The sequence below is a fragment of the Entelurus aequoreus genome, linkage group LG04 (genome assembly GCF_033978785.1).
Source record: "Entelurus aequoreus isolate RoL-2023_Sb linkage group LG04, RoL_Eaeq_v1.1, whole genome shotgun sequence".
NCBI lineage: Eukaryota > Metazoa > Chordata > Actinopteri > Syngnathiformes > Syngnathidae > Entelurus > Entelurus aequoreus.
Genome location: NC_084734.1, coordinates 12,595,464 through 12,620,768, shown reverse-complemented (window position 1 = coordinate 12,620,768; position 25,305 = coordinate 12,595,464). Strand labels below are relative to the sequence as shown.

The 25,305-nt window shown below is 39.5% G+C and overlaps 1 protein-coding gene and 1 long non-coding RNA gene across 3 annotated transcripts in view; one reads left to right on the top strand and one right to left on the bottom strand.

Annotated features, from left to right (window-relative positions):
• Positions 1-25,305, bottom strand: part of mbnl3 (muscleblind-like splicing regulator 3) — a 122,396-nt gene that overhangs the window by 42,622 nt on the left and 54,469 nt on the right. For both annotated transcript variants that reach the window (XM_062044255.1, XM_062044256.1), the window contains exon 2: positions 22,150-22,827. In XM_062044255.1, coding sequence (XP_061900239.1) covers positions 22,150-22,323 — 174 coding nt within the window. In that variant the 5' untranslated portion in view covers positions 22,324-22,827. The remainder of the gene's footprint in view (positions 1-22,149; positions 22,828-25,305) is intronic.
• On the top strand, positions 4,401-14,029 carry LOC133647736 (uncharacterized). Its single transcript, XR_009825756.1, has 3 exons — positions 4,401-4,421; positions 13,614-13,721; positions 13,803-14,029. It is a non-coding gene; the product is annotated as an uncharacterized LOC133647736 (long non-coding RNA).

Genomic DNA, 25,305 nt, shown 5'->3' with positions numbered 1-25,305 from the left:
GGTAAACGTATAGCATGTTCTATATGTTATAGTTATTTGAATGACTCTTACCATAATATGTTACGTTAACATACCAGGGACCTTCTCAGTTGGTTATTTATGCCTCATATAACGTACACTTATTCAGCCTGTTGTTCACTATTCTTGATTTATTTTAAATTGCCTTTCAAATGTCTATTCTTGGTGTTGGCTTTTGTCAAATACATTTCCCCCAAAAAATGCAACTTATACTCCAGTGCGACTTATATATGTTTTTTTCCTTCTTTATTATGCATTTTTGGCCGGTGCGACTTAATACTCCGAAAAATGCGGTAGTTCTCTTTTATGATTTCTTAGTGGAAAAAAAACGCATTTTATCATTTGAACCCTGATTCCTTAATGGTCTACAATTGAATGTTGTCTTTCTAAAGAACAGGCACTTATTATTAAAAGCTTATCATCGTTTTTTTTTGCACCACCGCCCTACTCCAAGACCCCTCCCAGTCAACAGTGTGGCCTTTCTTTAGTGTGTCAAAAGAAGACATTTTACTCGTAGTTTCCAGAACGTGTTCTGCAGAAATTGAACAGGGAGGGTTGAAGATCGGCTTCAACACTACAAGATTTGTAGAAGCTGCACGAAGCCGTCTGTGTTGCTAAGCCGAGAGCTAGAGTTAATAGCGGCGACCGCAGCCGCTGTAAAGCCTAAGGAATGGCGAGAGAGTGTTTGATAAGAGGCAACCAATGTTCCCTCTATGGTGCGCGCCTGTGCAATTGCGCACTGCTCGAGCATCCTCTGCGCACGGCAAATCTATGCCACGCACAAAATCAAATAAAAAAATAAGCGCATAACAATTTTCGACACACGGACACGACAGAGAAAACCGTTTTCGTCATCATTGTTCAAATATTGTAACGTCTGTCGAGACGCTTTGAGGACATGAATTCCATCGATCACTTTACTGAGCAAAACTCTTTATCGGCCATAAAAACATCACCAAAACATTAGTAAAAAAATTATATGTAGCAAAACTGGTAATTTTCTGCAGTACAAACCAGACCAAAAGCAACTTTGTTATATCAACAGCAGCCGCTCGCTCTTTCTCACTTGCGCCAACACATGCACATATGGCACTTAGCCAGTGATGCGTTTACAGCCACACAAAAAGTCGGACAACTCCAACACCACACATAAAGTGTCATTCCAGGTCGTTACACTATGATTTACCAATCAAATGTGTGCTTATTCTAGTGTCATTTATTAGGAATCTTAATTTATAAATATTAACCATGAAATGCTGTTAGTATATTAAATAAATACTAATAAAAATATATTTTTTACAAACAGGAAGTTGCAGGAATGTACACATGATCCCCTGCTTACATCTCATTGTGCAACATGTGAATGTTTTCATGGGAACTAAATGCAATGTCTGAAAGGGGTACACATTATTTCCAAAGCAGGACCTCCACCCAGACAAACAATACAAGTACAGAGTTCATGAAAAACAATATTTTTTGTTATTGTCATTGTAAGTGGGCCTAAACACTTATATTAGAAAATAACCTCATGGAAATGACTGCTGTCATTTGATTATAATAATAAGAGAATGTTGTCTGTCTATCTGTGTTGGCCCTGCGATGATGTGGGGACTTGTCCAGGGTGTACCCTGCCTTCCGCCCGAATGCAGCTGAGATAGGCTCCAGCACCCCCGCGACCCCGAAAGGGACAAGCGGTAGGAAATGGATGGATGGATGGAGATGTAACTTGTTATTTAGTCAGGTTTGGTACAGGTGTGCTGCTGGTGTAGCCACAGTGTGCACGTCTGATGTTGCTCACATGGGCTCCACTGAATGCTCAGGGAGTTTTTGCGTATGCTCACACACATGAAAAATTAGAGGGAACATTGGAGGCAACAGTTATGAAAAAGAAAAACCATAGGGAAAAATAATTTGACGATAAAATAAGTCATTGTTTATGTTTAACTTCATGATTAGTTATCTTTTATGATTTCTTAGGAGGACAACCACCCTAAGAATCCTGGTTCTTTAATGGTCTACAATTGAACGTGGCCTTTCTAAAAAACAAGCTCTTATTGCACTATTGTATTACTATATTAAATATTGTTTTATTTATTATTTTATATTTGTCCATCAACAGGAGAAGTTACTCCACTTGCTTTCCAGGTTTTTGCTAACGGCAATGCAGAATCTTCTTGGTTTAGTTCTACTTCAGAATGTTTGAGTTGCTTGTTTTCTATCGGGGTGGCGCGGCTCGGTTGGTAGAGCGGCCGTGCCAGCAACTTGAGGGTTCCATGTTCGATCCCCGCTTCCGCCAGCCTAGGGCAGGGCAAGACACGTCACCCACCTGCTCCCAGTGCCACCCACATTGATGGAACTTAGATAATGGCTTTCACTTTGTAAAAGCGCTTTGAGTCACTAGAGAAAAGCGCTATATAAATGTAATTCACTTCACTATCAAGGAAATTAATAAATTCCACAATTGTTTTGCTTGATGCGATGATTCTAATGGCTTGCATGGGTTAGAATAATAATAGGAAAAGTATTTGTACTCAAATTATAGTTAATTAAGCCACAGTAAGTAGACATTATTGTTATCCCTAAAATAGATTTTTATAGTTTTGCGACAAAATAAAGTATGTTTCTTACAAGTACCATTATCACTGGAGGACGAGGAATACCCAAACATGTTTCACTACACACCGTAGGAGGATACAATAGCTCACCGGCGTCACAATGTAAACAAACGCCATGGGTGGATCTACACCTGACATCCACTGTAATGATACCAAATACAAGAGCGTATCTAGTCGATACTATTATGATTACATCGATATTGTTCAGCATCACAAAATCTATTTTTTGTTTTTTATGTTTATAAACTCAGGAAATACGTCTCTGGACACATGAGGACTTTGAATATGACCAATGTATGATCCTGTAACTACTTGGTATCGGATCTATACCTAAATGTGCGGTATCATCCAAAACTAATGTAAAGTATCAAAGAAGAGAAGAATAAGTGATTATTACATTTTAACAGAAGTGTAGATAGAACATGCTAAAACAGAAAATAAGCAGATATTAACAGTAAATGAACAAGTAGATTAATATTCCATTTTTACAGTTTGTCCCTCATAATGTAGACAAAATAATAGGTAACTGAATGACACAATATGTTACTGCATACGTCAGCAGACTAATTAGGAGTCTTTGTTTGTTTACTTACTACTAAAAGACAAGTTGTCTAGTATGTTCACTATTTTATTTAAGGACTAAATTACAATAATAAACATATGTTTTATGTACACTAAGATTTTTTGTTCAAATAAAGACAATAATGAAATGTTTTGTTTATTTAGAAAAGTATCGAAAAGTACCAAAATACATTTAGGTACCGGTACCAAAATATTGGTATCGGGACAACACTAATTAATATATATATATATATATATATATACACTACCGTTCAAAAGTTTGGGATCACCCAAACAATTTTGTGGAATAGCCTTCATTTCTAAGAACAAGAATAGAATGTCGAGTTTCAGATGAAAGTTCTCTTTTTCTGGCCATTTTGAGCGTTTAATTGACCCCACAAATGTGATGCTCCAGAAACTCAATCTGCTCAAAGGAAGGTCAGTTTTGTAGCTTCTGTAACGAGCTAAAGTGTTTTCAGATGTGTGAACATGATTGCACAAGGGTTTTCTAATCATCAATCAGCCTTCTGAGCCAATGAGCAAACACATTGTACCATTAGAACACTGGAGTGATAGTTGCTGGAAATGGGCCTCTATACACCTATGTAGATATTGCACCAAAAAACAGACATTTGCAGCTAGAATAGTCATTTACCACATTAGCAATGTATAGAGTGTATTTCTTTAAAGTTAAGACTAGTTTAAAGTTATCTTCATTGAAAAGTACAGTGCTTTTCCTTCAAAAATAAGGACATTTCAATGTGACCCCAAACTTTTGAACGGTAGTGTATATACACACATAAATAAGGTCTGGAAATCATCTGTTATTGGTTAAAATTTCCATTGTTATGCATCCCTAAACAAAAGCAAATACCAAATAGTCCAATAATGTATTGTTATGCTTATTGTTGGCACGAATGATGCGTGAATACAATGGCAACTCTTCCAATTGGACAAAAAGGTGTCTATGGTTCTGGGTCCTGCTCCACGTGGAGCGGTGTGGCACTCGTCCTGTGAGACCACAACAGCACTCCACCTAACAAGGTACTGAGAACCTTGCGGTGGCAGACACAGCCTGGAGGAGGAGGAGCACGACATGACAGCAGTTGGCTCAGACTGGGCACGAGATGGCAGATACGGCGGCCATTAGGAGATACATCCATAAAATGAACAAAGAAGGGCGAGGCTGCAAAGAGGAGGGTGGTGGCTCATGTCAGCCGCCTGCTGGTGAGTCATATACTTTTATCCTGCTGATGACCTTCACCTGTCAGACAACAAACAGGTACGAGCATCATTCTGGCCTCTGCTTCCTGCGGTCAGTGCCATCTAAACTGATGCAGACTGTCGGTCTGAGCTAAAAACAGACATGCAACTATCCAATCCTGAGCTGTTGCTAGGCCTCCCTAACACTTCCTCCCCCTGCTGCTGCTGTGTAGCACAGAAACATGGCCGGATAATAAATTCAATAAAGAAGAGAGAGCGGCCACGGGCTAGGCTGGTACACAAAGACACTTGTCTGGCTGGCTCGCTCTGTCTTTCTTTTTTTTTCCGTCGTCGTAAAGCCGCTGGAGCGAAATGTCTCGCGGAGCAACATGACAATAGTCCACTGTCATTTTTAGCACAATGCTTCATTGAAAGTGCCGACCCTGCTCGGTGGCAGCGAAGCACCACTTGGCCCGTGTTTGGGTTGTGGTTCTGTACGACGTGTGTGTGTGTGCGTGTGTGTGTGCGACTCACAAGGAACCGCCGCAGCATTTCTGAGGAAGCATGTGGGAAAGACCAGTGAAGTTGTCACGTTGTGTAAATGGTAAATAAAAAGAGAATGCAATGATTTGCAAATCCTTTTCAACTTATATTCAATTGAATAGGCTGCAAAGACGAGATATTTCACGTTCACACTGGAAAAGTTTGTTATTTTTTGCAAATATGAGCTCATTTGGAATTTGATGCCTGCGACATGTTTCAAAAAAGCTGGCACAAGTGGCAAAAAAAGAGTGAGAAAGTTGAGGAATGCTCATCAAAGACTTATTTGGAACATCCCACAGGTGAACAGGCTAATTGGGAACAGGTGGGTGCCATGATTAGGTATAAAAGCAGCTTCCATGAAATGCTCAGTCGTTCACAAACAAGGACGGGGCGAGGGTCACCACTTTGTCAACAAATGCCTGAGCAAATTAGTTTAAGAACAACATTTCTCAAGCAGCTGTTGCAAGGAATTTAGGGATTTCACCATCTACGCTCCGTAATATCATCAAAAGGTTCAGAGAATCTGGAGAAATCACTGCACGTAAGCCATGATATTACGCACCTTGGATCCCTCAGGCGGTACTGCATCAAAAAGCCACATCAGTGTGTAAAGGATATCACCAAATGGGCTCAGGAACACTTCAGAAAACAACTGTCAGTAACTACAGTTGGTCGCTACATCTGTAACTGCAAGTTAAAACTCTACTATGCAAAGCCAAAGCAATTTATCAACAACACCCAGAAACGGCGCCGGCTTCGCTGGGCCCGAGCTCATCTAAGATGGACTGATACAAAGTGGAAAAGTGTTCTGCGGTCTGACGAGCCCACATTTCAAATTGTTTTTGGAAACTGGACTAACAAAGAGGAAAAGAACCATCCGGATTGTTCTAGGCGCAAAGTGTAAAAGGCAGCATGTGTGATGGTATGGGGGTGTATTAGTGCCCAAGGCATGGGTAACTTACACATCTGTGAAGGCACCATTAATGCTGAAAGGTACATACAGCTTTTGGAGCAACATATGTTGCCATCCAAGCAACGTTATCATGGACGCCCCTGCTTATTTCAGCAAGACAATGCCAAGCTGTGTGTTACAACAGCGTGGCTTGGTAGTAAAAGAGTGCGGGTACTAGACTGGCCTGCCTGTAGTACAGACATTGAAAATGTGTGGTGCAATATGAAGGCTAAAATATGAGAAGGGAGACTGTTGAACAACTTAAACTGTACATCAAGCAAGAATGGGAAAGAATTCCACTTCAAAAATGTGTCTCCTCAGTTCCCAAACCTTTACTGAGTGTTGTTCAAAGGAAAGGCCATGTAACACAGTGGTAAAAATGCCTTTTTTGCAATGTGTTCCTGCCATTACATTATGATTTAATGATTATTTGCCAAAAAATAAAGTTTCTCAGTGTGAACTAGGGCTGCAACAACTAATCGATTAAATCGATTAAAATCGATTATTAAAATAGTTGCCGATTAATTTAGTCATCTTGTTGGATCTATGCTATGCGCATGCGCAGAGGTTATTTTTATTTTATTTTTTTAATGAAATTTATTTTTTTATTTATTTATTTTTTAATAAACCTTTATTTATAAACTGCAACATTTAAAAACAGCTGAGAAACAATAATCAAAATAAGTATGGTGCCAGGATGCTGGTTTTTTTTTCAATAAAATACTGGATAGGATAGAAATGTAGTTTGTCTCTTTTATCTGATTATTAATCGATTAATCGAAGTAATAATCGACAGATTAATCGACTATCAAATTAATCGTTAGTTGCAGCCCTAGTGTGAACATGAAATATCTTGTCTTTGCAGTCTATTCAATTGAATATAAGTTGAAAAGGATTTGCAAATCATTGTATTCTCTTTTTATTGACCATTTACACAACGTGACAACTTCACTGCTTTTGGGGTTTTGTATTTTGGGCAGAGTACACAATTTGTGCTACTGTGGGAATTCAAACATGTGTGGAACACACCGAGCAAATCTTCCATATTGTTGGCTTTGAGGTGAGGTGTGTCGCCACACCAGACGTGTAACTCCCAAGCACGTGTTCAGTGTCTGCTTGTTCCCTTCCGCACAGGATTTGAACCTGGGTCGCCAGCATGAGAGACGAGCGTGCTAGCTACCGAGCCAAAAGCCTGAGCTATCGATCCCGACAGTCAGGGAATGATGTTTACCAAGGTACACACGGCTGCCTCCCGTACACACACCTTAACCCAAAATACACTATATTGCCAAAAGTATTTGGCCACCCATCCAAATGATGAGAACCAGGTGTCCTAATCACTTGGCCCGGTGTATCAAATCAAGCACTTAGGCATGGAGACTGTTTCTACAAACATTTGTGAAAGAATGGAACTGTCACAGGATGCCACCTGTGCAACAAATCCAGTCGTGAAATTTCCTCGCTCCTAAATATTCCAAAGTCAACTTTATTATAAGAAAAGTGAAGAGTTTGGGAACAACAGCAACTCAGCCACCAAGTGGTAGGCCACGTAAACTGACAGAGAGGTCAGCATAGTGCAAAGACTTTCTGCACAGTCCGTTGCTACAGAGCTCCAAACTTCATGTGACCTTCCAATTAGCCCACGTACAGTACGCAGAGAGCTTCATGGAATGGGTTTCCATGGCCGAGCAGCTGCATCTAAGCCATACATCAGCAAGTCCAATGCAAAGCGTGGGATGCAGTGGTGTAAAGCACGTCGCCACTGGACTCTAGAGCAGTAGAGACGCCTTCTTTGGACTGATGAATCACGCTTTTACATCTGGCAATCTGATGAACCAGTCTGGGTTTGGAGGTTGCCAGGAGAACGCTACATTTCGGACTGCATTGTGCCGAGTGTGAAATTTGGTGGAGGAGGTATTATGGTATTGGGTTGTTTTTCAGGAGTTAGTTCCAGTGAAAGGAACTTTGAATGCTCCAGGATACCAAAACATTTTGGACAATTTCATGCTCCCAACCTTGTGGGAACAGTTTGGAGCGGGCCCCTTCCTCTTCCAACATGAATATGCACCCGTGCACAAAGCAAGGTCCATAAAGACATGGATGGCGGAGTCTGGTGTGGATGAACTTGACTGACCTGAACCCGATAGAACACCTTTGGGATGAATTAGAAGGGAGACTGAGAGCCAGGCCTTCTCCACCAACATCAGTGTGTGACCTCACCAATGCGCTTTTAAAAGAATGGTGGAAAATTGCTATAAACACACTCTGCAACCTTGTGGACAGCCTTCCCAGAAGAGTTGAAGCTGTAATAGCTGCAAAAGGTGGACCCACATCATATTGAACCCTATGGGTTAGGAATGGGACGGCACTTCAAGTTCATATGTGAGTCAAGGCAGGTGGCCAAATACTTTTGGCAATATAGTGTATATTACAGTCAGGAATGATGTGCTTAGTCATTCGACTTTTATTTGTTAGTACATGTCGGCCTAAAAGAAACAAGTAGGAAACACTGCATCCACTGTGTCGTAGGCGTGTTGGACCACTTTAAATAAATGACTCCTTGAGGCTGAGAAAACGCCTTGATCCTTCTTTTTTTTTTTTGTAAAGTGCTACGGTGGAATTGGAGTGGTGTGGATGTCACCACGACTCGCCCGCTGACGGGCTGAGAGCATCAAACATGACATGTTGACTTCCTTCCTTTTGTTATGTATCAGCCCTCTTCCAAAATGGAATACGTTCATTTTTGTCCTCAAAATTCTACACACAATACCCCACAGCGACAACGTGAAAATGTGTTTAAACCGCGTCATTGAATGGAGTTTTTAGGGAAATCATTCTGTATATTTGTGCAGTGACCCGTGCTGGTTGATAACACCAATAAATTAGCATTTTTTTGATCATCAAGTCACACCTTAGACTAGGGCTGGGCGATATATCGATATACTGGATATATCGCGGGTTTGTCTCTGTGCGATATAGAAAATGACTATATGGTGACATTGGAGTATACGTTCTCACGCAGTTGCTTTTAGTTGCGGGCATTACACTACAGGCTCTTCTCACTCTTTCTTGTCTCTCCTTCTCACAGAGACATAAAACAAGCGCACCTTCTTACATACGTCCAGTGTTGGGTTAGCTACTGAAAACCAGTAACTAGTTACAGTTACTAGATACTTTATTTCAAAAGTAACTCAGTTACTAACTCAGTTACTTACACCAAAAAGTAATGCGTTACTGTGAAAAGTAACTATATAGTTACTTTTTTTTTTTCTTACTTTTTTTTTTAAAGGCCTACTGAAATATTTTTTTTTTTTTTAATAGCAGATCCATTCTATGTGTCATACTTGATCATTTCGCGATATTGCCATATTTTTGCTGAAAGGATTTAGTAGAGAAAATCGACGATAAAGTTCGCAACTTTTGCTCGCTGATAAAAAAAAAACCTTGCCCCTACCGGAAGTAGCGTGACGTCACAAGCGGTAGTGCTGCTCACAATTCCCCGTTGTTTACAATGGAGCGAGAGATATTCGGAGCGAGAAAGCGACGATTACCCCATTAATTTGAGCGGGGATGAAAGATTCGTGGATGAGGAACGTTAGAGTGACAGACTAGAATGCAGTTCAAGAGATATCTTTTTTCGCTCTGACCGTAACTTAGGTACAAGCTGGCTCATTGGATTCCACACTCTCTCCTTTTTCTATTGTGGATCACGGATTTGTATTTTAAACCACCTCGGATACTATATCCTCTTGAAAATGAGAGTCGAGAAGGCGAAATGGACATTCACAGTGACTTTTGTCTCCACAACAATACATAGACGAAGCTCTTTAGCATGAGCTAACGTGATAGCATCTTTCTCAAATGCAGATAGAAACAAAATAAATAAATCCCTGACTGGAAGGATAGACAGAAGATCAACAATACTACTATCAGGAGACACCGAACCAAACACTAGACATGTAAATACACGGTTAATGCTGTGCCGCCTGTCGAAGCCTGGCAATGCTGTTGCTAACGACGCTAACTAGCAACGGGACCTCGTCAGAGCTATGATAAAAACATTAGCGCTCCACCTACGCCAGCCAGCCCTCATCTGCTCATCAACACCCGTGCTCACCTGCGTTCCAGCGATCGACGATGCGGTCGGCGGCCCGGAGACGTAGGAAGTCAAGGTGAGGTGCCGGCGCTAGCGTCTGCTATCCAACAAAGTCCTCCTTGTTGTGTTGCTACAGCCAGCCGCTAATACACCGATCCCACCTACAACGTTCTTCTTTGCAGCCTCCATTGTTCATTAAACAAATTACAAAAGATTCAACAACACAGATGTCCAGAATACTGTGGAATTTTGTCGAAGAAAACAGAGCTCTGTGTATTGTGTCCAAACACTTCCGTGGACCTCGCGACGTCACGCGCATACGTCATCCTCCAAAGGCGTTTTGAACCGGAAGTTCCCCGGGAAATTTAAAATTGCACTTTATAAGTTAATCCGGCCGTATTGGCATGTGTTGCAATGTTAAGATTTCATCATTGATATATAAACTATCAGACTGCGTGGTCGGTAGTAGTGGCTTTGAGTAGGCCTTTAAGGCTCCCATTAATGCCCTTTTAGCCTTCATTTCAGTACTGTTATTGCACTGGACAATAATACAATCTGTTGATCAACTTGACATGCATTTGCATCACTGAACTCTGCTAAGCCATGTGGTCTACATACAACACACAAACAATGTGGTCTACATACAACACACAAACAATGTGGTCTACATACAACACACAAACAATGTGGTCTACATACAACACACAAACAATGTGGTCTACATACAACACACAAAGACAAAGATATGTTTCAAAGGGCCAATTTATTTCAGGCCAGAACAAATTGACAAAACTATTTTAAATAGCTGCAACATAATGGCACTTTAACTTTAACTTTAAGTAGATAGGATCTTTGATCCAAGACACAACTTACATTTAACTAAAATTGTATTTTCTTTGTGCTCGACAAAAGAAAAGTATTGAGAATGTCTCCATGTTAAGAAACTCGACTTCTGGCTTCGCCATGATGTCTTGTTAGTTGTTATGAGAGTAGCGTATGTGTGTGTGTGTGTGTGGCCCTTTAAGATATTACAGCATGTGAGGTGAGTGACGTCAGTGAGTGAGCGGGCGAGAGAGGTGAGGGAGCGGCGACAGTGAGTGCGTGCAGGTGCTCTAGCTTGGTGGATGGCTGCGTCCAATAAAGTCACAAAGTTGCAACAAACCGCCGGCCTCGTCATTCACCCTCAGCTGCAAAGACCCACTTCCGGGTAGAGTGAAGGTTGTTAGCCCCGAAGTACGGCTCTGGAGGAACGTCCCCCCCCCCCCCCCCCCCCCCCCCCGCCCCACCCACACAAAGCACGCCTCTTCTTTTCCTTGTGACACAGAAGGAAGACACTGCAGCGCTGCAATAAAACACACTCAGATCTTCTGTTTCTAGCCGATACTACATAAAAAATACGTAAAATAACGCAGTAACGCATCATGTAGTAACGGTAACTGAGTTACTGAATATAAAAAATAACGCGCTACTTTGTAACGCGTTAGTCCCAACACTGCATACGTCACATGCTGTCGCGCGTGCAACGTCATACGCTCCCGAGGAGCAGACTGGTAGCGGCATGGCTAACGTTAGCTGTGATGCTAACGGTGCGGTGCGAGGGGTAATACGAGAGAAAGAAGGTGCCAATCTGGTAACAAATGAAGGAAGAAGAATTAATTCCCAAGAAAAAAAGCAGGGGGTCCATCGTCTGGCGGTGGTTTGGCTTCAAGCGGGAAGATGTCGAACAGACATCAGTAATATGTCAAGTATGCGGCAAAAGCGTTGTTACAAAAAGTAGCACCACTGCTAATGTAGCATCATTTGAAAAGTAACCCGCTAGAGAATGAGGAGTGCTTGAAACTCCGCATGTCAACATCTCGGCCGGTGCCACACCCACAAACTGCCCAAGCAACCATTTCAACACCGTATGAAACAAATAGTCAACAACAGAAGGAGATAACGTCCGCAGGAACCTACCACTATTTGATTTCCTATTATGCAGCTCATTTTTATTTGACACTTATTGAAATATCTTGTGTGACATCATGCACAAAAGTGCACTTTATTTGTTTTAAACTATTGTAGTGGCGTTCTGTACAAAAAGTGCACTTTAATGTAGTGTTGTTTTGATATGTCATCTTAGTGACATCCTGCACAAAAGTGCACTAATAGCTTGTTTTAAAATGTCTCTGACAATCTTGCACTTTCTGTTTAGGAAATGACATGAATGTTTGTGCCACTGCTTAATAACTGTTTAATAAATACACTTTTGGTCAATTGACTTAGTTGTGATTTCCCTCTCTGCATGAAAGTTTAAAATGAGCATATATGAATGCAGTATGAAGAAGAATGTTTTAATGTAGACACATAGAATCATCATACTGCTGTGATTATATGCATCAAGTGTTCATTCAAGGCTAAGGCAAAATATGGAGATATATATGGTGTATCGTGACATGGCCTGAAAATATCGAGATATTAATAAAAGGCCATATCGCCCAGCCCTACCTTAGACATGTATTTTATTGTCTTAGAGCAGGGGTGTGTCAGTCCGTCGCCAGCAAGGTATTAAAAAAATAGAGCTAAAAATGATGGATCATCAATCTTCACTATGACGTCATTTGATTGACATTCACGACACCCGAGGGTCTTGTGAGATGACGCTGGCCCTCCACATTAGGTCAGCCCAAAGCCTGGGGGTCTTCAAAACCCTTCTTGATAAATGATAAATGATAAATGGGTTATACTTGTATAGCGCTTTACTACCTTCAAGGTACTCAAAGCGCTTTGACAGTATTTCCACATTCACACACACATTCACACACTGATGGAGGGAGCTGCCATGCAAGGCGCTAACCAGCAGCCATCAGGAGCAAGGGTGAAGTGTCTTGCCCAAGGACACAACGGACGTGACTAGGATGGTAGAAGGTGGGGATTGAACCCCAGTAACCAGCAACCATCCGATTGCTGGCACGGCCACTCTACCAACTTCGCCACGCCATCCCCATCTTAAGACCTATCTCTTCTCGCTGGCCTTTAACCTGAGCTGAGCCCACCTACTAGGCCACCATTTCTAGTCTCCCCCGTCCTTCGCTTTATTTATTTATTTATTTTTATTTTTTTCAATTTGTCGCAGTTTTATTATTTCATTATTTTTATCTTGCAATTTTACTTTTTATTCGAACCCTTTCACCGTATTGCTTTTGCACGATCTTGTTTAGCTTATGCATTGTTTATGTTCTTTGTTTTGTTTTTTGCTCTATGCTTTTTAACCTGTAAGTCCAATTTAAAAAATTGTTGTAAACGTGCTAGATAAATAAAGTTGCCTTGCCTTGCTGCCAGATCATTATTAAGAAAAAACGACCGACAGGACGGCGAGAAACACTTTTTAATTTCAACAGACTCTCGCGCCGTACCTGCCGTCAAAACTCTAAAGACAGACCGCACAGTTCCGGTCTTCACAATAAAAACCCTGCTTCATCCTGCCTGCGCTAAAAAAATAAGAGTCTCATAAAGCTGCCGCGCACACAAGCTAGCAAGCAACGGAGTTTGCCGCCAATGTATTTCTTGTAAATGTCATCTTTGCGCTCTGCTTGCCGCGCCTTGGGACACGCCCACGACCGTGCCAGGCCCTCATGCATGCAAGCCTGCAGACGATCACAAATCAGCGCACCTGGACCTGATGAGAGGGAGCTGTATAAAGGACCAGTGGACCCAAGGATCCATGCGGGAACTTAGTTCTCTATTGTGTACCGTAAGCCGACACAAGCTTTATGCTCTCTTTTGCTCTCTGCTTTTCCTTCCGTGTCTGATGTCCTTTGTTGATCTCCCACAGTGCTTTCCCGAGTTTCCCCGTCGTGATCTCCTGTCGTTCCCCTCTGGATTCTGACTGCCTCCCTCGTTCCTCGACCCCTGCTTGGACACGGACTATGCTGCCTCGCCCCTATCCTCGACCCTCGCCTGGACACGGACCTTGCCGCTTCTCTCGCTCTCTCGCTCCTCAACACTCGGTAATACACAACAATTAATTACACACAGTCATACACCACACACTCTTGAATTTTGGTCACACACTCCATTCTATAGTTTAGTAGTATTGTTTGTTATTATTATTATATACATATATATATATATATATATTTTTATATATATATATATATATATATATATATATATATATATATATATATATATATATATATATATATATATATATATATATATATATATATATATATATATATATATATATATTTACTATATATATATTTACTATATATATATTTACTATATATATAACAAATCATTGAACATCAATACCCCCCTGGCGTCATCTCCACTCAGCAACCATAACAGTAAAGTGTACAAAAAGGAGTATGGAAGCTGGACTTTCATGTGGTATTGGACAGACTTTTTTTTTCTCCTCCATTTGAAAATGTGGATGTTATCATCACTACTGTCTGATTCCAATCAATGCAAATCATCATTACATGGAAATCCCCCCCCCCCCCCCCCCCTCTACCTCAAAGAACTGCTCACCCCCCAATCCTCCACACGACACCTCCGCTCCGGACAGGCTAACCTCGTCCAACCTCCGAGTACAAAGCTACGAACAATGGGAGACCGGGCTTTCTGCTCCGCTGCTCCCAGTCTGTGGAACGCTCTCCCTGACCACCTGAGGGCACCACAGACTGTGAATGCTTTTAAAAAAGGCTTAAAAACCCTTCTTTTTAAAAAAGCCTTTTTTTAGATTTATGCATGCTAGTTCTAGCTATTAGGCTGTTCTAGTTTTTATTTTTATTTTTATTATCTTTTTATTTTTTAATACACTGTAGCACTTTGAGGTTGTTTGCTCAATGTAAAGTGCTTTTACAAATAAAATCCATTATTATTATTATTATTTTATCACAATCAACTAGGGGTGTAACGGTACGTGTATTTGTACTGAACCGTTTCGGTACGGGGGTTCCGGTTCGGTTCGGAGGTGTACCGAACGAGTTTCCACACGGACATATTAAAGGCCTACTGAAAGCCACTACTACCGACCACGCAGTCTGATAGTTTATATATCAATGATGAAATCTTAACATTGCAACACATGCCAATACGGCCGGGTTAACTTATAAAGTGCAATTTTAAATTTCCCGCTAAACTTCCGGTTGAAAACGTCTATATATGATGACGTATGCGCGTGACGTCAATGGTTGAAACGGAAGTATTCGGACTCCATTGAATCCAATACAAAAAGCTCTGTTTTCATCTCAAAATTCCACAGTATTCTGGACATTTGTGTTGGTGAATCTTTTGCAATTTGTTTAATGAACAATGAAGACTGCAAAGAAGAAAGTTGTAGGTGAGATCGGTGTATTAGCGGCTGGCTGCAGCAACACAAGCAGGAGGACTTTGATTTGGATAGCAGACGCGCTATCCGACGCTAGCCGCCGACCGCACGGATGATCGGGTGAAGTCCTTTGTTGCACCGTCGATCGCTGGAACGCAGGTGAGCACGGGTGTTGATGAGCAGATGAGGGCTGGCTGGCGTAGGTGGATAGCTAATGTTTTTAGCATAGCTCTGTGAGGTCCCGTTGCTAAGTTAGCTTCAATGGCGTCGTTAGCAACAGCATTGTTAAGCTTTGCCAGGCTGGAAAGCATTAACCGTGTGGTTACAAGTCCATGGTTTAATAGTATTGTTGATTTTCTGTCTATCCTTCCAGTCAGGGGCTTATTTATTTTGTTTCTATCTGCAGTTAAGCCCGATGCTATCACGTTAGCTCCGTAGCTAAAGTGTTTCGCCGATGTATTGTCGTGGAGATAAAAGTCACTGTGAATGTCCATTTCGCGTTCTCAACTCTCATTTTCAAGAGGATATAGTATCCGAGGTGGTTTAAAATACAAATCCGTGATCCACAATAGAAAAAGGAGAGAGTGTGGAATCCAATGAGCCAGCTTGTACCTAAGTTATGATCAGTGCGAAAAAAGATGCGTCCTGCACTGCACTCTAGTCCTTCACTCTCACGTTCCTCATCCACGAATCTTTCATCCTGGCTCAAATTAATGGGGTAATCGTCGCTTTCTCGGTCCGAATCGCTCTCGCTGCTGGTGTAAACAATAGGGAAATGTGAGGAGCCTTTCAACCTGTGACGTCACGCTACTTCCGGTACAGGCAAGGTTTTTTTTTTATCAGCGACCAAAAGTTGCGAACTTTATCGTCGATGTTCTCTACTAAATCCTTTCAGCAAAAATATGGCAATATCGTGAAATGATCAAGAATGACACATAGAATGGATCTGCTATCCCCGTTTAAATAAAAAAATGTCATTTCAGTAGGCCTTTAAGTAGCGTAACGCACGTTGTGTAAACAATGCACACCGAGGCACAACACACGGCATGCTAGCAGCTAACGGGCTACGATAGACTGACCATACGTCCTCTTTTCACCGGACATGTCCTCTTTTGCGGAGCTGTCAGGGCGGAGTTTCTTAAATGCCTCAAATGTCCGGCATTTTGAGTTAGGGTTGCATGTATTTTCAATGTACGTTCAGGGTTAAGAAGGGGTTGAAAACAAAACAAATTGTGCGCGCAGCAGCATTGGTGAGGGAGGGGCAGAGACAGAGAGAGTGAGAGAGTTATGATAAACGTGCATGAGTCGCCAGCTTCTGCTTTTTATCCATAGATTTATCAGATTTAATTTTTTATTATCTATAGCAGGGGTGTCAAAAGTGTGCCCCGGAGGCCATTTGCGGCCCACAGCTAAAGTTTTAAAGGCCCACGGCACATTCTAAAAATACTATTAAAATAAACAAAAACATAACAAAAGTGAAATAAAAAAGCTTAAAGGTTAAATGTAATTTAGAAAAAGTTGCAATGTTGACTAATAAAATAAAGCTGTTTTTTTTCTCTTTCAAAGTGTCATTGCTCAAAAGATAATATTGAATCAAAATCAATGTTATTATGAATTATTGACCTATCCAAGGTTCCCATTACTTCACATCAAATATTCCACTAAGAAAAATATTTTTGGTGGAAGATTTTGCAAATTTGGTAAATAAATAACCCAAAAAAGTATATTTTGTTGTTTTCTTACTGTACCGAAAATGAACCGAACCGTGACCTCTAAACCGAGGTACGTACCGAACCGGAATTTTTGTGTACCGTTACACCCCTACAATCAACTTATATTCTTGTCTTCATGAAAGAAAGGAATGTTAAACATGCTTGTATTATCATTAAACACATTTAACTTGTCAACGTCTCTTTCGTAAATAAATCAATACAAATTCAATATGAATGATCGCCTCCACTTGGTCAGTTGAAAAGTAGCTGGCCTGCAGAAAAGGTGTGAGCACCTCTGTCTTAGAGTAATAAAAATGGTGGAGGAAACACTGACCATGTATGGAGATATCCACTGATGTCATAAGTTGGCATTCATCACCAGTTTGAGCAAATATCAAACAGCTCAGTTAGAACAAGGCAAACATTGTTTAATAAATAGCTCAGCAACATGGTTTGAATTAGAACTGTTGGCACTTATATACTTGTATATGACTTGTACACAAAACAGGTGCCAACAGGCTTAAAAAAAAAAGTCGGTTTTGCATAATAGGACACTTTTAACTTAACTTTTGTCCTCAGACAGTAGTGGAAGTCAACCACTGTCAAATAAAAGTAAAATAAAGTAAAGCTGCAGTGTAGTGTTGTCCCGATACCAATATTTTGGTACCGGTACCGCTACCAAAATGTATTTCAACACTTGTTGATACTTTGATACTTTTCTAAATAAATAAAAAAAAATTAATATTGGCTTTATTTGAACAAAAAATCTTTGGGTACATGAAACATATGTTTATTATTGTAATTCAGTCCTTAAATAAAATAGTGAACATACTAGACAACTTGTCTTTTAGTAGTAAGGAAACAAACAAAGGCTCCTAATTAGTCTGCTGACGTATGCAGTAACATTTATCATTCTATTATTTTGTCTACATTATGAGGGACAAACTGTAAAAATTGATTATTAATCTACGTGTTCATTTGCTGTGAATATCTGCTTATTTTCTGTTTTAACATGTTCTATCTACACTTCTGTTAAAATGTAATAATCACTTATTCTTCTCTTCTTTGATACTTTACATTAGTTTTGGATGATACCACACATTTAGGTATCGATCCGGGATCATACATTGGTCATATTCAAAGTCCTCATGTGTCCAGGGACGTATTTACTGACTTTATAAACATTATATGAATTTTTAAAAGAGGAAAAAAGATTTGGTGACGGTAAAAAATATCAATGTAATCATAGTAGTACTGACTAGATACGCTCCGGTACTTGGTATCATTACAGTGGATGTCAGGTGTAGATCCACCATGGCGTTTGTTTACATTGTGACGCCGGTGAGCTACAATGTGGGGTGAAGCATGTTTAGCTATTCCTCGTCCTCCAGTGATATTGCTACTTGTAAGAAACTTACTTTATTTGTCGCCATGGAGGCAAGGTTTAGTGATTTAGAAGTAGCTAAAACACTGCGGATGGACGTTAGCCGCTAGCTAGCTAGCCATGTGTTAAAGCACCTCTTCCTGAGGGTGTTTCAGTGTTATAACTTTACCTTATTCTTTACTTTTTACACCAAAATGTGTCCGTTCTCCCTTTTCTGTCCACACACTGTGTCTGCTTGTAAGTACTCTGTGTGTACGCGCTGCCGAACATGCTCCTCTGCTCGTAAAACCAGCAAAGTGACGACGACGGTGGGGCGGGGTAGTGGGGGACCGATACTTTTTATAGTACCGAATATGAGTCATTAGTATCGCAGTACTATACCAGTACCGGTATACCGTACAACCCCTACTGCAGTGTTACCTCAACTTACAAAAACCTGAAATCGTGAGTCATTTTGAGCCGTCTTTCAGCTTTTTGTTACGCTTGAAGCTGTGAGCAAACCTTGACTTACAAGCGTTCTCACCCTTTGTGACGGGGTTGTGCAATAAAGAGTTAATACGCGATGTGGTTCCTGCTCCGTTTACACAAGAAACTAAAATATTTGAACGATAACAAGTTAATTTATTGTTGTTCGGACAGTGTTTTGACAGTTTGACGGATGACGTGCGTGTTTCAGAGATGGACACAATCCTGCCCGCCAACCCTGGGAGGTAACAAGGTCAAGTGGAAGACCAAATCAGATTAATAACCACTAAAACTATTAAAATAAAAAATAAAATACAAATAAATAAATAAATAAAATACAATTATTATTACTTACCATAAACCACTAAAAATATGTCCTACCTGTTTGTAAGTACATTTTTGTTTATATCTTTTTTTGTTTGAAGTCTACCCGGCGAGTCAGTCCACATCACACAAGCTGAAGCCACAAACGCCCAAACATTTATCCATAAGACTATTGAGAAGCTGCAGAGGCTGTTGACGTGTTACAGTTTGTTCCGTATAGTCCTGATTTAAAAAACTGGACAGTCGAGCCTTATTTTTAGTACACGGACATACTGTCTCTGGTCGGTCACTCAGATACATCTGCGTGAAATCAATCAATCAATCAATGTTTACTTATATAGCCCCAAATAATTTCTTAGTTCCGATTGTTACACGCCAGAGAAAGTGTTTCCAGATGCCACCAGAGAAACGAAGCAACCGGTTTTATGTAAACAAGTCGCTTAAAATAAGCGGACTTGGCAACACTGGACGGAGAAGAGACACCACATTAGTACAGTACTTTTCGGACTATAAGCCGCACTTAAAATCCTTTCACTTATTTTCAAAAAATTGACGGTGCGCCTTATAACCCGGTGCGCCTAATGTACGGAATAATTCTGGTGGTAATTACTGACCTCGAAGCAATTTTATTTGGTACATGGCGTAATGATAAGTGTGACCAGTAGATGGCAGTCACACATAAGAGATACGTGTAAACTGCAATATGATGGCAGTAAATAACAGTCATAATTTTACTAAAAAAAATGTCACTATTTTACGAGAATAACAAAAACATTGGCAATATTGTGATAAAAGGCAGAATTTTATATAAAAAATATCACCATTTTGCATTAAAAAGTAATACTTTTACTCAATACCAGTCGCAATTTTACAAGAAAAGCTTAACATTTTGTCAATTTTATGAAAAGAGCCGTAATTTTACTCGACAAAAGTCACAATTTTATAAGAAAACTTACAAATGTTGGCACTATTATAAAAATAATCAGAACTTTACCCGACAAAATTATGTCAAAAGTCATAATTTTACTCAAAAAATGTAGCTATTTTACAAAAATAACAAAAACGTTGGCAATATTGTGATAAAAGGCAGAACTTTATATAACATGTCACCATTTTGCATTAAAAAATAATCATTTTACTCAATACCTGTCGCAATTTTACAAGAAAAGTTTAACATTTTGGCAATTTTATGAAAAGAGTCGTAATTTTACTCGACAAAAGTCACAATTTTATAAGAAAACTTAAACATTTTGGCAATATTATGAGAATAATCAGAACTTTACTCGACAAAATGATGTCAAAAGTCATAATTTTACTCAAACAATTTCGCTATTTTACGAGAATAACAAAAACATTGGCAATATTGTGATAAAAGGCAGAATTTTATATGACAAATGTCACCATTTTGCATTAAAAAGTAATAATTTTACATAAAAGTAATAATTTTACAAGAAAAAATTGCAATATTACAGAAACAAAATGAATATGAGAAATTGGCGCACTGTCGAGTTTTGAGGGGGGAAAAAATATTTTATAGTCTGGAAAATCCGGTATTTATGTATTTAATATTTTAAATGAGACTTGGTTATAAGTGTGCATGAGTACTTTTTGAGCAAATGAGACATTGTCTATTAGATGCAGTGTTATTGGGACCATGATTTATGTCATCACTTGTTCACACCTCCTCATATGGAAGATACTTTTCCTTCTTCGTGTCTCAAGAAGGATAGAAATACAAGAACACACACACACACACACACACACAAGCACACATTCTTGTATTTGTTACCTTATTGAGACCTCCGAAAAATGCCTACCCACCCTAGATATATAAAGAATTGTATTTACAACATTAATAATATATACATACTATGCAAATATAAAAAAGCTTATTGTGAAAAATGAGTAGGAATTTCACAAAAAAAAGGTCACAATTTCACAAGAAAAACTTTGAATTTTGGCAGTATTATAATAAAAGTCCTCATTTTACTCGACGCAAGTCAAAATTTTACAAGACATACTGAACATTTGTGCAATATTATGATAAAAGTTGGAATTTTACTCAATAACAGTCGCAATTTTACAAGAAAAAGCTTAACATTTTGGCAATTTTATGAAAAGAGTGTCTTAAATTTACTCGACAAAAGTCACAATTTTATAAGAAAACTTGAAAAGTTTGGAAATATTATAATAATCCGAATTTAACTTGGCAAAATGATGACAAAAGTCATACTTTACTCAAAAATGGTCACTGTTTTAAAAGAACAACAAAAAAATTGGCAATATTGTGATAAAAGTCAGTTTTATATGACAAATGTCACCATTTTGCATTAAAAAGTAATCATTTTACTCAATAACAGTCGCAATTTTACAAGAAAAGCTTAAAATTTTGGCAATTTTATGAAAAGAGTCGTAATTTTACTCAACAAAAGTCACAATTTTAGAAGAAAACTTTAACATTTTGGCAATATTATAATAATAATCGGAATTTTACTTGGCAAAAGGATGACAAAAGTCATCATTTTACTCAAAAAATGTCACTGTTTTACAAGAACAACAGAAAAATTGGCAATATTGTGATAAAAGTCAGAGTTTTATATGACAAATGTCACCATTTTGCATTAAAAAGTTATAATTTTACATGAAAAAAGTTATAATTTTACGAGAAAATATTGAAATATTACAGAAACAGAAAGAATACGAGAAATTGGCGCACTGTCGAGTTTTGAGGGGGAAAAAAATATTTTATAGTCTGGAAAATCCGGTATTTTTGTATTTAATGTTTGAAATGAGACTAGGTTATAAGTGTGCATGAGTACTTTTTGTGCACATTCAACGATACTGTGATGATGCTGATAACCGTAACAACAACTCCACCTTGACTCGGATAACTGTACAAACATTTTGCAGGTCAAGGAAGTGGTGTGTCCAAACAAACACGACATGCGAGGCTTACCTTGAGGGAGTCGAAGCAGGCGATGACTCTGCCGTTATCCACGTGGCAGCTGCGGGAGGGGTGGGCGAACTTGCAGTCGGCGTCCGAGCGCGAGCAGGTGCCTCGCTGGAACTCCCGACACACTTCCAGCGTCAACCATTTGGTGTCCCGCCCCATGCTCATGCTGACCGCCATCGCCCAAGGAACGCGGCAACCGGAGTGGACGGAGAATTCTAGTCGGGGGTGAATAATGCTGGGGGGAAAAAAGAGCAATTTCCGTCGGCACGGAGGCGGTCCTGAAGCTTTGTTGGCTTTCGCTGGGAAAAGCGTCAGCTGAAGTTTGACCGGGCAGAGATAGCAGGGTTCAACGTTGGCGTCTGTCCACAACAAAAAGCATGGTGGTCACATGTGTTGCCAGGCCCCTGGCGACCCTGCCTCGCTCCCGCGATCACGTCAGCATGGTCACTGCAGCGCCACGTGCCCCCGCTACAAACTCATGCTCTGACAATACCTTCTTCCAATGATAACACTTAGCTTCAGTGGGTATCTTCTTCCAATCTTGCCTGTCAAACTTATCCAGCAGCAGGAAAAAAAAAAAAAAAAAGTGTCCGATGACTCCTGGCAGTTCCACTTCCTGTTTTACTCCTCCCTGGTCAGCATCGTCTCCTCTGGGTGCCCTTGCACGCCGCCTGCTCCCTGCTGGGGGAAACACACCACGCTTTAGACATGTTGCAGCCTGTTGAGGAGGAAGGCAGCGTTCAAATCCAAGCAGGACTGAGTGCGGTGGAGGAGGGTGAGGAAGGACTAACGAGCATGGGCGAGCGAGGCAACACGGAGCAGGAAAGAGATGACTTGATGAAGTGATACAGCAGAGAGAGAGGGAGGGAGGGAGGGAGGGAGGGAGGGAGGAGGCGTCACATCAACTTCCTGCAGCGGACTAACTTGACATGAATCACGCCGCGAGAGGCGGCGTCCTTGAAACGGCCACACGGCGATGATTCACAGCCGCCACGCCACGGGTAGACGCTCGGAAGAGGACGGGGGGAGACAAAAAAAAAAAGGGCAGAAATGGAGAGGAAGCTGCAGCAGTGATGCCAGGCGCCGGCCAATCAGGCGCGGTGGCGCGGGCCGGAAGCGGCGAGCCGACGGCCAATGGATGCGGCCGTTCTTACGGCGGCTCCTCCCTGCACGGAGCACGTCCTTGCCCCACACACACACACACACACACACACACACACACACACACACACACGTTCTTGTATTTGTTACCTTCTTGAGACCTGAGAAAAATGCCTCCCTCTTGAGGACCACCCTTTCTAGATATATAAAGAAGTGTATTTACAACATTAATAATATATACATACTATGCAAATATAAACGAGCTTGTTGTGAAAAATGAGTTGGAATTTCACAAGAAAAACTTCGAATTTTGGCAGTATTATAATAAAAGTCCTCATTTTACTCGACGCAAGTCGAAATTTGACAAGAAAAACTGAACATTTGTGCAATATTATGATAAAAATTGGAGTTTTATTCAATAACAGTGGCAATTTTACAAGAAAAAGCTTCACATTTTGGCAATTTTATGAAGAGTCGTAATTTTACTCGACAAAAGTCACAATTTTAGAACATTTTGGCAATATTATAAAATAATCTGAATTTTACCTGGCAAAATGATGACAAAAGTCATAATTTTACTCAAAAAATGTCACTCTTTTACAAGAACAACAACAAAATTGGCAATATTATGATAAAAGTCAGTTTCATATGACAAATGTCACCATTTTGGTTACAGAAAGAAAAAATATTTACTCAATAACAGTGGCAATTTTACAAGAAAAAGCTTCAAATTTGGGCAATTTTATGAAGAGTCGTAATTTTACTCGACAAAAGTCACAATTTTATAAGAGAACTTGAAAATGTTGGCACTATTATAATAGTAATCGGAATATTACTTGGCAAAATTATGACAAAAGTCATACTTTGCTCAAAAAATGTCACTGTTTTACAAGAACAACAAAAAAATGGGCAATATTGTGATAAAAGTCAGAGTTTTATATGACAAATGTCACCATTTTGCATTAAAAAGTAATAATTTTACTCAATAATAGTGGCAATTTTATAAGAAAAAGCTTCAAATTTTGGCAATTTTATGAAGAGTCGTAATTTTACTCGACAAAAGTCACAATTTTAGAAGAGAACTTGAAAATTTTGGCACTATTATAATGATGATCGGAATTTTACTTGGCAAAATGATGACAAAAGTCATAATTTTACTCAGAAAAATGTCACTCTTTTACAAGAACAACAAAAAAATTGGCAATATTGTGATAAAAGTCAGAGTTTTATATGACAAATGTCACCATTTTGCATTAAAAAGTAATAATTTTACTCAATAACAGTGGCAATTTTACAAGAAAAAGCTTCAAATTTTGGCAAGTTTATGAAGAGTCGTAATTTTACTCGACAAAAGTCACAATTTTAGAAGAGAACTTGAAAATTTTGGCACTATTATAATGATGATCGGAATTTTACTTGGCAAAATGATGACAAAAGTCATAATTTTACTCAGAAAAATGTCACTCTTTTACAAGAACAACAACAAAATTGGCAATATTGTGATAAAAGTCAGAGTTTTATATGACAAATGTCACCATTTTGCATTAAAAAGTAATAATTTTACTCAATAACAGTGGCAATTTTACAAGAAAAAGCTTCAAATTTTGGCAAGTTTATGAAGAGTCGTAATTTTACTCGACAAAAGTCACAATTTTAGAAAATTTTGGCAATATTATAATAATAATCAGAATTTTACCTGGCAAAATGATGACAAAGAGTCATCATTTTACTCAAAAAATGTCACTCTTTTACAAGAACAACAACACAATTGGCAATATTATGATAAAAGTCAGTTTTATATGACAAATGTCACCATTTTGCTTACAAAAAGAAAAAATATTTACTCAATAACAGTGGCAATTTTGCAAGAAAAAGCTTCAAATTTGGGCAACTTTATGAAGAGTCGTGATTTTACTCGACAAAAGTCACAATTTTATAAGAGAACTTGAAAATTTTGGCACTATTATAATAGTAATCGGAATATTACTTGGCAAAATGATGACAAAAGTCATACTTTGCTCAAAAAATGTCACTGTTTTACAAGAACAACAAAAAAAG